Here is a 17,532-nt window from a genome sequence, read left to right as displayed (position 1 = left end):
TAACGATGGATGGACTGTTGACGGATAACGCGGTTCAGATTGTGCACAGTGCACACATTTAGTCTTTATGTGCGCACATATGCGCGTTTGTGTTTTCATGCCAATTTCTTTATTCGAATCTGTAAAATAAATGCCGTTTGATGATTAAATAAATAGTAACTATACAAGTCTGGATTCATTTATCCGAAAATTCTCAGTAAATTTATCATCTTTATTTGACAGTTTATTATCATTATCTCCTATTTACTTAATTTATTTGCAAAGCACAATTTCACTGAATTGTGGCGTGCACCATATTTATAATGTTATCAATATCGTTAAGTGGGTGGCAAATTCCTATATCTTATTTTACAAAATCTAAATATATACTTTAACGGGTAAATGAAAATATTCGCTTCCCATCTGTATTTATTTAATCACAATTTCACTACCAGTTTGTATTTGAGTAGAGAATGTGTTTATATCGTGGTAGCCGGCCTAGAGGACGTTCGGTGATTGTTATGAAAAAAGGAGTTTTTTACAGTTGTATTTCACACAGAAAATGCACGCTTCATAATAAATGGTAGACATGCTGTTTTTATTATCATTCTTGATAACCTATATTGCTTCTTGTCCCTACCGCAACATCACGGGCGAGCATTCACTGAAATCTAATCTATTCGAAAATCGCTCAATTCGTGGAAAAATCATTTTTATTTTGGGTTTTGGTGGTTGGTAGATACATAAGCTGGCATACGGAGTAGCTTTACAGTCTTCGCTGTATAACCTCATTTGCGCTCGTAAATCAGGCGTGTAGTTTATGGTGTAGAAATCAACCTTTCAAAATTAGATCCGCTCAATCAGGCCTTTGGCAGATATATCCTAGATCAGATTTTGATGGATGACCATTTCTTACTTTTACGCAACTGAACGTTTTACACCCATGAACCACCGTATTCCGTTTTACTGGTTACCTGCTTTTCTTACTTGGACAGATGACACAAATTTCATTGGATTCACTAGCAAGGCCAGTCAACCGGCATATTTACTCTCGAACGCCGCGGACGTCACTGTTCTGTTTACTATAAGATTTCGCGTTCTCCTGTTCGATTTACTTAGCAGTATATTACCCCAGTGCAATAAAGGCGATCGTTTCCGATCGATGTCAGTGTCTCGCAAGCTATGTGCCAGAAGGAGGTTGTATGTTATTTATTGATGAGGATATATATCTTTTTGACACTTTGTCCGTGATTAGAGCTACGTGGAGCTCGATCGACCTAAAGTTAGATGCTAGTTGTAATCCAGAATTAATTATTGTGTCAGTGTCAATAGTTTGCCAAGGTTTTGTTTGCTTTTTTACAATTCAATATTGTAATAGAAATATTTTGCCCATTCCCGCCGTAATCTATCTTTTGTTACGCACTCCATTGTTGACCAAACTACCCCGTGAGTTAAGGTGCGGCATATTAGGACACACTCGTTCAGCTTGACTTGTGGTTAATAATCTATTTTATCCATATATATCCATATACTTGATATAATAGGCGTAGTATTTGGAATATAATTGACTGTAAATATTGTGGGTTGTTATTTATGCGCGCTATGTTTCAAATTTTATTGGACAACGCAAGCATAATAGACGTTATATGTATTTCAAATTTAGTATATTTGAATTTTAGGTATTCTATTTTTATTATATTTTATTAATATTGATTTTACCATAATTTTGTAGAATAATGATTAATAATAGAAAATTTCACTGAATCTATACGGTGAATCTTTCTTCCAACGGAATCAGGCTATAACAGGATATATTTTTAACTGAAACTACGTTATAATGATGATGCAATTCGAAGACCCTTCTTACCGTGTACCGTGGAATAGGCGACCACCGACCGCGGTGTCGCCCCCGATTCCTATACCTAATAAAACTCCGTTTGCTAAAGTTCCACAAAACGGGTCGATTTCAACATTTCCAAGAAGAGCCAGAAGAGCTTCAATAAAGCTGAGACGGTATGTAATATGCATTGGATACTATTTGTGCTTTACAACATCATTATTGATCTAGGTTTCCGAGTAGATTATGTTACGAATTCCGAAATGCAACTCTGAGGCACTCGTCTTAAACAACAGGGGTGCATAGGTTGTAAATAGCCAAAGGACGTAAATTCATGCCTTTCATGCTGAGAAGGACATGCGTGTTGCGTGAGGTAGCTATATATGTCTGGTACACTTTTCGCCTGGTTTTCTGTGTATTAGATTCTTTATCTTTTTTTGAATCAATGTAAAAGCATTCATTGTTTCTTACGTTATCAATCAGCATTGTAAATTCATGCATACCCAATTCATTGCTAATTGACCAGAACGAAGTTGCTTTGTGACGTCACATGACAAGTTGATATATTGCATTGTCTGACGTAGGCGCATTTCAAATTTAGAACTTTCCTACTATATTAACCGCTTTGTTTATGTTGCAAAGGTCATCCTTGAGAGTATTTAAGATCGTAATCAGTTTAAGAAAGGACGTATGTGTGGTTTTCCTAACAAGACTTCTCACTGGTACAATAAGATAGACAAACATATTGACGATGTCGTACGTATACGTATTGTACGTAAAACTCATGTTGAAGCAGCTTTTTCAAACCTTGATTCCATACTTTGTATAGGTATAGCCTCTATATCTTGCATTTATGAATTCCCGTATGAAATATTCATTTCATTGTCATTGTTTGGTTGCTTGCCGTTTTTACTCATGATGCTAATGAAAATGTTTGGAGTGAATAATCATACCCACATTGTCAACTTGTGTGTGCTTGGTTTTGTCTCACAAAACCTGCATCAGTCCATAAAAATGGAAATATATTTCATAATCTTATTTTCTAGCTGTATTGAACTCGTGTTTCTTGTATAATTAACTGAACTATTTGTATCGTTACGACTTGAAAACGAAAAAGTTGACCGTGTTTAGGCAAAACCTTGGATAGATTGAGAGGGGCATGTAAACGTATACATCAACTTACAAATCTAAAAATATATATACAGGTTTTTTTTTTACGAAACCCATTCATTACAAAAATAGCTACTTAAGGCGTGTTAACGATCTTTTGCGGGCACAGTTCACTCGCTAATTCCGCTATTCCATGCGATATTTACTACCACTGTGTTGTAATATTAAACACAAAACGGGAAACTTCATCAATAGGGGTGCTTCGATACGCTTGAGCTGGGTGGATTTAGACCATGACGTATTGGGTCGGCTTTTTTTTTTACAGTTTATACGGTTCTAATGATGCCATACAGATATGTTCCCTGTGCGGTGAAGGACACAATGCATTTATATAGAGATAGTGTACCTAATATGGAAGGTTAGAAAATTAAAATATAAAACATTTTATACGATGAAGGCTTAATACAGTCAGGAATTTATGACTGAAATTTAACTTGTTTTAAGTGAATTCTATCTCTATCATATGTCTTATATGCATATTCGGTTAGTGAACGTTATATACATATTTAGGATGAGATACATGAAAATGCTAGTTCATTTTCCGCATTATTTACAGTAGAGGAAAGTATAATATGCATTATACCAGGTGGGTAATAAAATTAGTTTGATCAAGTGAGATCGAAATCTATGCTATACTCAAACAAGGCCCATACCACACCCATATTTCGCCTCGACCACGAATACGCGAAACAACGTTTTAGCCTGCGGAAGTTATCTTAATATACCGTAATCGGTTTATGAAGATGTACGTGGGCCGTGCTGTAGATATGTAATATGCTTCATTGCGGCAGGTAATGCCGTATGAATGGTTTCGTGCGCATTTGCTCTTGCTGTCGGTTACGAGCCTTTTACAATGAACGTATAAAAATATTTCCTTTGTGTTTTTGCACATGCCACGGCTAAAAACGACGTATGTAGGTGCATATTGATTTACATGAGTTTGAAAATTCTATTATTTGCGCAAGGTACAGCAATACTTTTATTATAAGAATAAACTGCTCCATAACTGGACATTTCTCAGATAGCAATGATGGTCAATTTTACGTACATACTGAAAGCAATTACGTCCAAATGATGGTAACGTTTCAACATATTGCTAATATTGTGTATTTACAACGTTATACTCGTCCCGCGTAGTTGACTTAGTCGCTCTTGGGGCGATTAAGGTATATTATTTTATATTTAGTTAGTCAGGCAGTCAGCTATCTTTGTTTGGTTTACCGTAGTTGAGGTCGCGTTTCTGTAATCGCTGAAATAACTGTAAACCACAACGCAGAAGAAGACTTGCGTTTGTTATCGCAAGCTATTGCGTTAGATTGAAATCTTCTATGACACGACCATTTAATGAAGGTGTAAGACAACTAGCAGGATGAAAAGTGGAAGAGAATATTGAACATTAAAATAACGCTTGATTACTTCGAATTATCTATCTATTCAATGAAGACAATAATACTTGATGCGCGCAGGAAACTGGGAAGAAACCTCATAACCTTAACATCGAAATAAACTCTTATTTCTTCCTTTGCTTTCAGATGCATTTTCATTAATACTCATGCATACAGGTGCTTTGGACTTTGGTCGATATATTTGGATATGGATTATTAGATTACTTGATAATCTAGTGATGGAGTTCTGATTTATCTTCATCAGTAATAATATCTAACTAAGCAGATGACGGACCAGTTCGCGAATCGAAATCAATCTTAGTCGCTTGACACACCGCGTTTACATTCTGTACTTGCCTGAGAATACGTTTTATGTTTTTTGTTTGTTACGTAGTATAAGAATATTGTCAGGATAATTTTGTTGTTATTGGTACAGGATGTTCCACTTATATAAAGTTTCCAAAACTCTCATACTTGTAATAATTGGTGTTTTTGTGAGATATACTTTGTTTAAGATAGAAAAGAGGAGATTGGAATTAGAATATACTGATTGTAAAATATACTTATATTTAGCTATATTACCTGCAACTCAATCCAAGCGGTCACGACATGGGGTTGCTAATTTCCATCTTCCTGTTTCCAATTAAGTTGAATTTGTTTGTGTTCTTCAATCATGAATTTATGAATCCCCATTGAAAACACGAACAGGCAATGGCATTCTGTTTGTTGTTAATATATACTGTGTGGGTAGTATGAATTTATAATTTCACATTATAGAATATATCCTCAATTTGATGAAGCATAAGAATATGAATATGTATAACTCGTGATTCATAGTGCTATAAGTGTAATTGTTAGGTTCTGACACCGATTTATGTGTTGACCTGTTATCGACGTGTTCTTTTTTTTCCCAAGCGGAAGTGATCATCTAAAATTTCCCCATTAAGATGTCTTTAAACCTTGGGTGTTTTCTAAAGCTCTGAATGTTACCTAAATCATATACACATAATCAAGGATCATAAATTTAGCGTGCTCTTCAGATGCAAACGATATTATAGTAGTCTTGCGAACGCACCAAATTCTCCAATTTTAAACTTGTAAGTTGTCAGTATATGGATTTTGGGTTGCTGCTTGGCAAAAATGTTCCTTCGCCTGCTCCAAGCCAATATGATAAAATTACCAAGTAGTGCCAGTACTCTTGTTAACACGCTGTATTCCGCAATTTTAAACTTGTCAGTTCAAGTATTCCGGTCTCCTGATTGGAAACGATGTGTGTGCTTGCTACGTCCAGCAAGCCAATGACAAAATTACCAAGCAATTCCATTGATTTGGTGACATTCTCGGAATATTAGAGGTAATTGATGGAACATGAAGGCACAGCCGTTTCCTGAGTGATTAATTGTCATCATGTATGACCTCTGGTCGCATTGCATTGAATATTTTACGGTTGCTGCTAAGTAGTATTCTACGAGACAAATGACGTCATAGCCGGTTAAGTGCTAATGTTTATTACTGTCTTGCAGGAGCGATACACAGAGCTAATGACTCTTCGCCATAGTTTCTCCATACCGATACCAATGTTGTCGCGAACTTTGTCACGATATACCCGTGATACTGACTGGGTAAGGGTGTTACTGTAGGCCAATGCTCTTTCACTTTTCTCGTGAAGGGAATTTTGCCAGCAATGCAAAAGGTGTAGATTTGAGGTAACCTTGTAGAAACGACTCATTTCCTGTCCCGTAGTAATATGCCCGTATGAATAGCTTATTGCAGAGAAGGATTGAAATATATGCGGCTCATGATCAAGGGTTGCCACATTCTGTTGTCAGTGTTGATTGGACATAACTAAAGAATATGCCACCGCCATTGCCAGCAGGAGATGCGGTCGTCAAATCTAATTCATTAGCGTCTAGGACCTCACGGCTGTCTAGTAATTCAAAACTATCCCCTACTTTATCGAGATTACGAAAGTTTGGACCCACCCGAAACAGCCAAGATACCGCTCAGACAAGTACTAGTCCTCCCAGTTCAAGTCAGTTTTTGTCGCCGTCAAGGGGAAGTTTGCTTACGGAAAGGCTGAAGGAGATTCAAGAAGGTACATCCCGGTATTCTAGTAGGCGTAATTCACCATCTCAATCTCGTCGAGCCAGTTTACGGAAACAATACAGTTTGGACGAAGATCGCGGATCTAGTTTATTGAATAGACGATTATCTAGAATACATGCTTCTTCACCAACTTTTCAAAGATCAGACTCTGGTTCTTTCGACGAAAATGAAAAATCTCCACTCCAATCACCCGGCAAAAGATCATGGAGAGAGAGGTGGAAGCAAAGACGACTTCGTATTAATAAAGATAATAATTCTAGCGACGAAGGATTGCATCTCGATCCCACTGGTTCTCCTATTGCTTCGTATCCAGAATCTCGTCTTCTTTCGGATCTAGAACAATCTAACATTGCTTCTTCAACAAACGAATCCACTTTGAAACCGGAATGGAATAGCCCTACGGATACAAATGCTACACGTTCTCGGACGCTTGGCAAAAACTCGATACCCAAATGCGCGTCAGATTCCGTGATAACATGTCCGCTGAATCGAAGTGCGGCATTTATGAATCACATTCAAAAACCCGGTTGGACAGGATTGATTTGCCAGATACCCGTAAGCGTATATTCGACTCGGTTCGGCTTTGAAATTTACGTGGACTACGATGAAACTGAAATCTTACGCACTGTGAAAGAGCAACTTACGAGGAGGTAATTGGTTGCATGCTGTGCATGGAGTCGAAATATAATTTTTGCCGTTTTTTTCTCAATGGATAAAGTATGGCTTATCTTATGGCAACCCATTTCTGTTGATTTGTTATTAGCGCCCTTATACTAAAAGTATACATGCAAGAATATTTCATAACTTTCACATAACATAAATTATATCAGCGTCTTTGTGCCTAACTAGTATAAAGATCACTGCAAGTTTGCATATACAAAATCTCTTACTCCCGTAAAGTATTTCTTAGTACTATACTAACATGAGACTAAAATATAGATATAATTAATTGATTAAGTCGTACGGACATCTTCGATTTATTGTTATATTGATTTGTGACTTTATTAGACGTCTTCAACTTGTACTTGTTACAAAATGTCGTACCCTTTGCAGAAGTGGACAAAAGATTTTGCATATAATATAGTTGTCAGACATGTGCATCTATTTATGTATTACAGTCGTCGCATTAGGTTGAACAATACCGTTCATGAACAGGCTTAGGAAAGTTATATACCATGGCAAAATCGTGTGTAATGTATAGTCTGAGATATATTTCCATTCATGGTTTAGTGCTACCACATTTGTTAATCTTTATTGTGTGAACATTACAGCATTTGAGCATCGCTTCGTACGTATTTAGTGCACAGGGGGGGCTGTAAATCATGTTTGATGTAGACTATTTGCTTTCGCAATATGGAATTAACTGTGATAAAACAGGATTAGGTATCTGTCATTACATAGCCTTGATCAGAAATGCACGCCATAAATAACAATACTTTTTAATTTCTTTGAACTAAATTGGAGCATGCCCTGTATAGGATTACTTTGGCTTCTCATGTATTGTATTTCATGCTTGCAACGGCCGAAGGTTTGCTTTTATATTATATAATGTGGAAACTAGAATCAATGGCGTGACATTACTCTTTGAAGTTTTAAGTAGGCTTGCCTTTTCCGATGCGCCAATGTATTTCCCTACTGCAGCACACTTTGTATAGTGGGGCGATGCAAAGGCTTTTTCTATGTAATAGTACAGAAGTCGTATCCTACTATAGTACTGTACAGCACTTTCGTAAACTATACAATACAAAAAACTAAGGTGTTAAAACGTCATTGAGATAAACTAGTAAAATATCTATGTAAGGTGATTTATATCCCCACGGATGACGTGGTTATTATGGAGCTTATATGAATCGCGTCTTATTGGTGATTTTTATGAATGGGCCATGCAGCAAACAAATATTCAAATCTATTTAGACAAGGTTAAACTTTATACGATGTCAAATGCTTTGCACGCAGTGGTGCGCACCGGTATTCAATTACGCGACAGCATGAGAGTGATGCTAAGATGGCTACAGTATAAGCTTAACTGGCAAAGCTTAGGCTGCATAACGCTGTTCTCGCTGGTTGGATTAACTTTCAGTAGGATGATGACTGAACGATTTACTAAGTGAGCTTTGTCTAACGGCATTAAACATACGTTATCGAAGCTTACAGTTCAATTTTCAAGGCTATTGGGCCAACTGGTTTACTATAAAACGGAAGGGAAAATTATAGTTTTGTTTTCAGTATATCAACAGTTTGAAGTGGTGAGAGCCGTTAATATAAAATTATACTTGGGCATGATTCACGCTTTTGCAAAGGGGTTATTTGAATACATGCGGATAGATACTAGATTTACTTCCAAAATGTTATTAAGTTTACCTCATCGTTTTCTTAGCTCATTCGTGAAGAGTGTAGTTTATTCACCGTGTTCCAAGTCTAAATTTAGTCTCAATTAATAGCTCGTCTTGGGTTTTGACAGAGGTAAACAGCTTGTACCTCACGTTATAAGCATTTGTTTAGTGTGGTTGTCGTTCGGTGAGTCCATCAACATGAATAAAGTGAGTTCGCTTATTGTGAATTGTGCGGGTTTTACGCATTGTATTGTCGAGTCCTACGCGTTGCAAATAGAAAAAATGAATTAACGTTTAGTCTGTTAAGCCCTGAGAGAAAAACATAAATTCCTCTCTCGAGATTCCATTGTATTAGGTTTCTAAACGAGTAAACATTGCAGCGTTACTGTACCAGTACATGTTAGTTAGAAAGTTTGGGCGGTTTGGGCTGATTGATGAATTGTGAAAGTTTATTGACGAATAGAAAGAAAAGTTCATGCGTTTTTTGGGTTAATTCTGATGTTATAATCGTGGCTAAATTATTCATGATTGTATAATATACATTTTGACCTAATTATATTAGTATTTCCATGTAATACCAAAATGATATATGAACATGTTTTATTAGTGCCAAGAAACTAATGAAGGATCCTATTCCTTGCATTAAATAAATGAAACAGGTACATATCGTTGATTGAGATTAGCTAGCCGTGCACCATAAAAAATTCAATCTGATATGAATTTTCATTGTGTACTTAAAGTTAACTAGTATTGCTTACAGTATTTGAAAACTTGAAATTGAAATAAAAAAAAAATTTATTTGGAAGTATATTGAATATGATGCACAAATCGGCCTCAGCAATACCGCTTGGTTCTTTGGAAGCAAAACGAAAACGCTGGCCTGGTCGTACACGAACGATTCGTACACCGACGACAGCATTCTCATTCAGGTATGATATTATGTTTTAGTCCCATACTTTGTAGGTGCAAGCAACATTTGAGCAAAGGATGACTTCACAGCTGTATTTTTAGGTCATATTACTTCCGCTACGCTTTCAATTCGACTTCGATATATATGTATTTCAATTTTCAATTTTTGCATAGAACTGTTTTTACATTTATGTTATCTTTTATGACAATCATTTATGAATGATTAAACGACTGTGCCGGGTTCTTAAAGAGTTCATCGTAAGATCAACTAGTACATATGATTAATATGGATTTGTTGAGTACAATCTGATTTTACCTGTGAACAATTATACGTTCGACAATAAGAGAATCTACATGGTGTAATTTAAAAACTATGATATAGAAGAGGTTTTGTGACCGCATCGCTTTGTTCAATATTGTTATCATAAAATCTTGTCTGTTTGCAATTTTTTCATTTTCATCATACTGTAGATTTCCGTATTTTTAGCCTTATGTGGGCTACACTTGATTCGGCCTCGGCCATAGACTGTTAACAACCACGGTCGTAAGACATTGGCCGATTCTAACATGGTCCTTTTTAAAAACCCAATCGACTTTCGTTTCAACCACTTCCTAAATTTCAGCCGTCCCTACAATTGGGTTACAGAATTGACCCCTGTCACTTAGATAATATCGTGATTGTGGATTCTTAGGTGCTAATTGATGCTTTGGTATTTCCAATTGTTGGTCTTCGTTTTAGCCACTATGGACAGCTTAAATTATTGAGAATTCGGTTTGTTAAATTATTCATTGGGCATCAGGAACGTCCGTATATTTGTGATATCTCTATGCCAGAAATGAAATTTGCCTCGTCATTCATTCGGTTTCTTAATTCGTTTTATGAATTTGAGTATAAATTTGGCAATCAACCTAATAGGGTGATGGGGGGATGTTGATAAATTATAATGTAAACCAGATATTGAATTCTTATAGCTAACGTAGCGTAGCTTTCTTTATAAGGACGTTTTGCGTGATTATTGTGGTATTTTTTTCAGTACTTATTGGCAGTGAATGTGGACTATGTAGCGATAGATTGAGTAGAACATGTTTAGTGGTAACTCTGTGTTCTGCAACGAGTTTTATATAATTATAAGCATAAATGTACCAAAATATCAGGTCGTTGTTGAGGTTTTCGTTTGAATACAACGCTTTGAGTTGCATCATATAACAATTTAGAATTTACCAGGAAGTAAAACTACTTTCACCAATCCTTCCGCCTTCGTCATCATCGTTGAATTGATGATATCATTCGTTTTCTTCATTATTACATTCTAACGCCTGCACTTTTAAAAATCAAATTTTTTACTGAGATTTTATCGTGGTTGTAAATTAGAATCACATGAACCAGGATGTACATCTGTCTTAGCTGAGTGCGGTTCATACGCAACTATGCATAGTCAAAAGGAAGAATAATATAATTATTTGGTAATTTACTTATGTGCATACATTAATGGGAACTACAGCTGCCGTATGACCCAACACTGACATGAACGCGACAAGCTCAGAGGAACGACACGAACGATTTGAATTTGGATTCTGTTACTTGATACAGGATTCAAATATATGTTCTACTGTTTAGAAATTTAGATTCCTCGGAAGTTTTTTTTTCAAATTTATTTCATTACAGTTGCAAATTTTAGTACTTGAATAACTTCCAGCGCCAAATTGCAGCAAAGGGTTGTTCAAAACTATTCAAGTGGAATCTGTGAATATAAGTTAGATTATGTTAGGATTTTTGTGACGAAAGTTCCGAGCACGTTTTGCGTGTTTGTGGTCGTGTAGCCTGTTATTATGAAAACTCACACAGAATTCCATACTCTGTCATTAATAATATTGACAATACATCACCAAGTATTCATTTCGTTTTTATTATGGGTTTCAATAAAACTGGTTTGACATTTTAGTGTCGTTGATTTCATGATTTCTATGGATTGGATATGGACACTGTGCACGAATAGCAAAACACGTGAATTTCTGTTTCCTTTTCAATTAGTGGCTGAATTTTGAATATTTTTGATCAGGCGTGACGTATAAGAAGTTAAATATGGGGAATGAGATGTTTTGATCACGCAACTGCATTGTATGCAGACAAATTGATAACAATATCGAACTCCGATATCCCACCTAGCGGTTGATACAGATATGGAGTGCTGCAATGCCAATTTCGGGCGCCGATGTTTTTACTGTTAACGATACTGCATCTTCCTCTTGAGTTCAGTCGTACTCGACAAATGCCATTTTTATGCACAGTAAGATGCTTTATTTGCCATTGTATTAATTGCTTCATATCTGAAATATCCCATACGTCGTGAAAACCCAACAGGCATTACAAAATCAGGATTGAGGTAATTTGATTGATTTCACGATATATGAAGTCATGTCACCGTTCAGATAGTTATACTCGGAACGTGTCTGGCATTAATATGCATCATCAATATGATTTATGATGTAGTAAGTGTCTTCAGAAAGTTTCTTGCCGGAAATGCGTACTGATGTAAGATATCATTTTAACTGATACAGGACAAGGTTGTCAAATGTCTCTTTCTCGTTGTTAAGAAATGTCCTTATTGTAACATTCCGCTATGCAATTAATTTTGATATAGAAATTTACTCGCTTCTTAGCAAAATCATAGTGTATATTTAAATATGAATCACACGATACGAAATACGTATCGCATTGAGAAAAGGCTGCTGTTCTTAATGTGAAAAAATATTTTCCTTTATTTCATCATCCACAAAAGTTTTTGGTTCTATAGTCACGTCTATATTCTATCGTTGTACATACTCCAATTCGCTTTATCACTTCTAATTGTAAATTATTTGGTTCAATACAATATCCAAGTTCCACATTTACCTTTTTGGCCACTCGATTCACTTTGATATTACTTTTGCCAACGGCCCAGAAGCGGATTATTGTAATTGCTATCAATATTTATTCACGGTGTACACGTTTCAAATGTCTTCTGCAGACGAAAATAGCTGATGACAATTACTTTTTTCTTTTAGTTACACTTTTGTCTTGTGTCAACACGAAATTATTTGCTCTGTTGTTATTAATAGAGTCACCGGAACGACAAACGAGGCTTTACGCAAGTGTTACGTAAACGTCACCACAGCTAAAAACATTAGATTAATTTCCTTTTATAAATGGGAACACAAAAAAACTGACGCAAACGGGTGCGACGTCGTAGCCAAATTCAATTTTGTTATGCAAAACTATCGAACGCTTTCGGTGGAGTATGATGTTGCGCGAAACTTTCACTTAGTTTCTTTTCGTCTGGGCCCTAGATAAAGAACGCGATTCGTATATGATACAAGCGTAACTGGTATAGTTTCATGAAAATATAGACTTCTGGCAACGAGATAAGCTGTACTATAATTACGGACTGTGGAGGCTATATGTAAACAGAGGGGATTCCTTCATCGTCCCAAGGGCTGGATATCGATCAGCTAGTGCGTTTGTGATTTCCATAACCTGATGTCATTTAGTATAATGAAATCTAATATTAAGTGATAGAAACACAAGGCGAAGCGTTGTTGGGGATAGAATACAGACCTAGTGTTTTAAATCCAGTTGGCACGTTAGCTATAGTTTCAGAAGTGATAATAAATTGAGTTTTGCACTTGTTTGTAGGCGAAAAATGATAAATACTTTTGAGGTTTCAATTGTTTATAGTTTGGCGCAAAGCATCTTTCATTTCGTTGTAAAGCTGACATTGAAAATAATGTCAAATTTCTATAAATAAACGTCGCTTTATCAACGTCAGTTCATCTTAAGCTTACTGTTAGTTCTTGATAACGTTGTTTGCGCCAGTAATGTCTAATCTTGAAGCGTTACAAAAGTCGCGAATTTTATTCGGGATATCTTTTACATAGTTTCAAATAGAAGAAAACATCACATGTTTATAGGAAATATTTGCTGCATAATTTGGTGAACTGCATAATTTTTCTCGCATATGATGCGTTTCGTTACGAACTAAGATTGTATGCCGCGCATTTGCAAGTTCTTTCTAATCGTAGCCATCCTTAGTATCTCGACTTAGGCAACAGCGAACATAAAAATGCTATTCATGCACTTTTTGTCGTAATCATATCCAAATTTATGGCATCATCGGCCAATACGAGACGCATTTTCGCATTTTATCATAGCCTAAGGACACTGCAGGCAAGGACGTTAAGGAAAAATATCGCATCATCTCATATAATCGACCACGCAATGTTTATGCAGTTTTGGCGGTTTCTGTGGGCTGGTGAATGACGAACTTCGTTGAAAAATAATACAGCTGCGGCTTTTATAGCTAAAAATGATCGCGGCGTTGAGGATATCATTATCATAAGTTTCATGCAATGGGTCTGCTATATGGCCATGCAGGCTTAGCTTTATAAATGCTACTTGGAAAGTCAGCCGCTGTCGTCCACGTACTAAAAGATCAATATTTTCATCTTGGACCATTTTAATTGGCGGTTTATAGTATTGGTGAAAGTTGGAATGGGGAGGTTGTCGGAGATGGCCAAAATGGATTCGAAAGTCTGTAGCAATGAACTGGTCTCTTTGCAAAGAACTTCATAGTAGTTTACTTATAGTAGTTTATAGGTTTACTTATAGTGACAATGATAGACGCCGACGGTATTGATCTCAAATTGAAAGATATTTATGATAGAAAAGATAATTGTTGCCACAAGTGACCACTTGGCTGGGTTATGGAGGGCCAGTCTTGCAATGGCAATGAGCTTTATGGGGACACTAAATTGTGATATGACTAGAAGGGCTGCTTGGTAGGGTCTTGATTTACTTCGTTCAGTGGTAGTTTCATCTCCATGTTGCAAGAGTTTCTTAAAAATACTCCATAAATTAGACACTATCTATATCGTCACCCACAAACTGCAAGTTTGTTGTCTACTAGCTATCGTGCATTATTGATAATAATGGCAAAAAATGAATCATGTGCCCTGCCGTTATGTTTTCTTATAACAGGACACAGCTTCAGAAATAGTTTACTCAATGAGATTATAAATGAATATACAAAAGATATTCTGAAATCCATCCAGAGTACGAAGCACAAAAACAGCTTATTGAATTTTGAGTGCATGAAATGCCCTATAAAGTCAATAAACCACAATGGAAATTTTCACAAGATTGTATCTCATTTTTTGCGAGTAAATTTAACCAAATTTTAGTAAACAGAGAAATCACACAAAAATATTCCCACAGCACTCATGGGCTTTAAATATCTTTCCCGTGATTCATGAATCATGGTCAATCATAGAATAGAAGGGTTCAGGAGTATAGAGTAGTGTATATAAAGAACTTCAGAATGTATTAGAATTAGAACAGCCATTGAAGATTGCTCTTGAATTTGTACTATTTGCAACATATATCAGATTTTTATATTCTAATGATTTCACTTTTTTAGTATCAGGTTAGCATGGAGATTAAACAATAAATAATAATATAATACATTTCATATTATCTCATTCTGTAGGTTAGAGGTCGCAATATTTCACTTCCGTTCCAAATATTTCATTCATACATTGCAGTTATCAAAAGATTCAGAATCTTAGTATCCAAAACACTTTCCGTTTAAATCAGATTTCTCTAGTCGGTAATTTTATAATGTTTTCCAAACGGCATTGCTGCAGTGAAATCACAGTAAAAATGATGAAAATTTCTCGCAATTTTCTCCGCTGTCGTTGTTTTTCTAATTTGTTTGAAATTCTTTCGTAATCATACTTCCCGCTCGATTTCCAGTTGAAATCGCTATTTCGTCACCACCGAGATAAATAAAATTAGTCAGTCAGACTTATTGGAGCATACTGGCGAAATGAGCCGTGAAAGCTAAATCTTAACCGTGCGTAGAAAACTTCGGGATCAAGTTAATATACGGAATTATTTTGCGGATGAGCTTATGTAATGCGCAACCCACAGCTAAGCCTGAACTGGCTTTATGTCGCATGTGACTAACGATCAGACGGCCACCTAAAATTTCACTAATTTTCGTCACTCTGTATACACATAACAACTTTCGTAGCTAATGTTAGCTTAACATCTCAACACTTGATCGTTGTGTGATCTTTGAATGCGGTGTATAGGGCTATTCATTACATGAGTTTACAGTTGTTTTCCTCGTGTTGTCTATAGCTGATTTTGCTGTATTTTAATGCTTGACTGCGACTGGTGAATATTCTTTAGTGTTATGAAGTCATTTTGAAAGTGTTACAATTTAGAAAGAAGCAGGTTAATCTTCATAGCTTTGGTGGAATATTCAACGTAATTTTCCCTTTTTTCTACTACTGTCAATACAAATATATAGGCCAGTACCTGACACAACCAGTTCGATAGGATTCCAGACAAAAATCGTACCAATTGTTAAGTAGAAAACATCGAGCGATTTTAATGCTAAACATATGGGTGAGGGTATGTCGAGAGTCCTACAGGAAAGGTCCTTCATACGCGCTAACGAGGTAAAACATACGCACAATGTAGTTAACGTCATTTGCTTACAGGCACAACAAAATATGCCTACATCATAAAGTTTACAAAGGTGACCTTAGAACTTTAGGGTTAGTTCAGAAATTTGGTTTAAATTGAAATAGTATTATATATATGGGATAGCAATTTGAGCTATATCTTCAGTTACTACTGAGCGTTCTAGAAGAGAAGAATTTATATATATAGTAAAGGCCGTTGCAAATATACAGTTCGATCGAAAAGTGAAGAATACGCTTTGTACGTAGCTCAGTAGTTCCGAATTTGATCATTTTTTGAAAAATTAAACTTAATCGAAACTTGCGTTTCAAGCCATTTTTTCAGGCTGGAATATAATCTGCCAATATAAAATTATCTTCTTGGCATTCATATACACATTTTTCACGTAAATGGTAAAGTTAGGCTGTTTGCCGTCACTTGGTATTTGATACGGACAGTCAATTTACACAATCTCAGTAGTAGGTTGTATTCCATTCAAAATTAATTCCAACTTGCCTCATCGTTGTGGTTTTTCGCTCTGAGTTCAAGGATTTCATAAAATTACGTTCTTTGTCGTTCGTCCTGGAGTTAATCCCCGTACTTGCCTGCTCCGTTGTGAAGGATTTGCTAATCCTCGCCTCGTGGGTTTTCGCGACCAAACATGTATTACTATATGCCAAGGATAATATATTTTTTATGTTGGAATTATTTCTAAGGCATTAGTTTTGATAGTTAAGCGGCGAGTCGACTGCGCGATTCTGAATAGAGAGCATTGGTTTTATAATAATAATATGACCGGAACAAGGGAATTCTTATTCTCATTGTTACGCTACAACCATATAGGGCGCAGGGTCGCTGAAAGTATTTGTTTAGGAGTTCCGAAAGTAATATGTGAAAAGCGCGTTTGACGCTATCTCGTTAAAGCGAACGATCTCTTAACGTCATACGTTCGCTTTTACCTCGCTCGTTGTGGTTCGGATGACGAAAGAGACTTCCAAGCGTAACATCGACCGTGCATATAGCGAAGACTGTTTACTGTTTTTCTGCCCATAAAGGTTTATTTTGCATGTCGTCTGCTATGCAAACTGCAGTGCGAAGCTGTGTAGACTATTATAGGCAAATATTGTATGCTGGTAGTGATATCATATAACAGACAAATTAAAAGAGCGGAGGCTAGCCGATATATAGCATGATTTTTTGAGTTGGCTAGAACAATGTCAGACGTGGGATGCGAGGTAATGCAGTGTTCCTATGTATAGTGTTCGGTATTGCCGGGAAATATTTACAGACAATAAAATATAATATTGA

General features: G+C 36.2%; 1 protein-coding gene across 8 annotated transcripts in view; it reads left to right on the top strand.

Moving 5' to 3' along the window:
• LOC120347437 (3',5'-cyclic-AMP phosphodiesterase 4C-like) overlaps positions 1-17,532 on the top strand; it is a 123,243-nt gene that overhangs the window by 57,332 nt on the left and 48,379 nt on the right. The window contains exon 1 of one of the 8 annotated variants that reach the window (XM_039417409.2): positions 1,734-1,992. The exons of 5 other annotated variants lie outside the window; for them this stretch is intronic. In XM_039417409.2, the coding sequence (XP_039273343.2) occupies positions 1,817-1,992 (176 nt within the window). In that variant the 5' untranslated portion in view covers positions 1,734-1,816. Of the gene's footprint in view, positions 1-1,733; positions 1,993-5,999; positions 7,128-9,515; positions 9,740-17,532 lie in introns of those variants that run through there. 2 more of the 8 variants (XM_039417401.2, XM_039417410.2) reach the window with 2 other exon arrangements.

Source organism: Styela clava, chromosome 11 (genome assembly GCF_964204865.1).
Source record: "Styela clava chromosome 11, kaStyClav1.hap1.2, whole genome shotgun sequence".
In the NCBI taxonomy this organism is placed as follows: Eukaryota; Metazoa; Chordata; class Ascidiacea; order Stolidobranchia; family Styelidae; genus Styela; species Styela clava.
The sequence above is the reverse complement of the archived record's forward strand: the minus strand, read 5'-3'. Positions and strand labels throughout refer to the sequence as shown.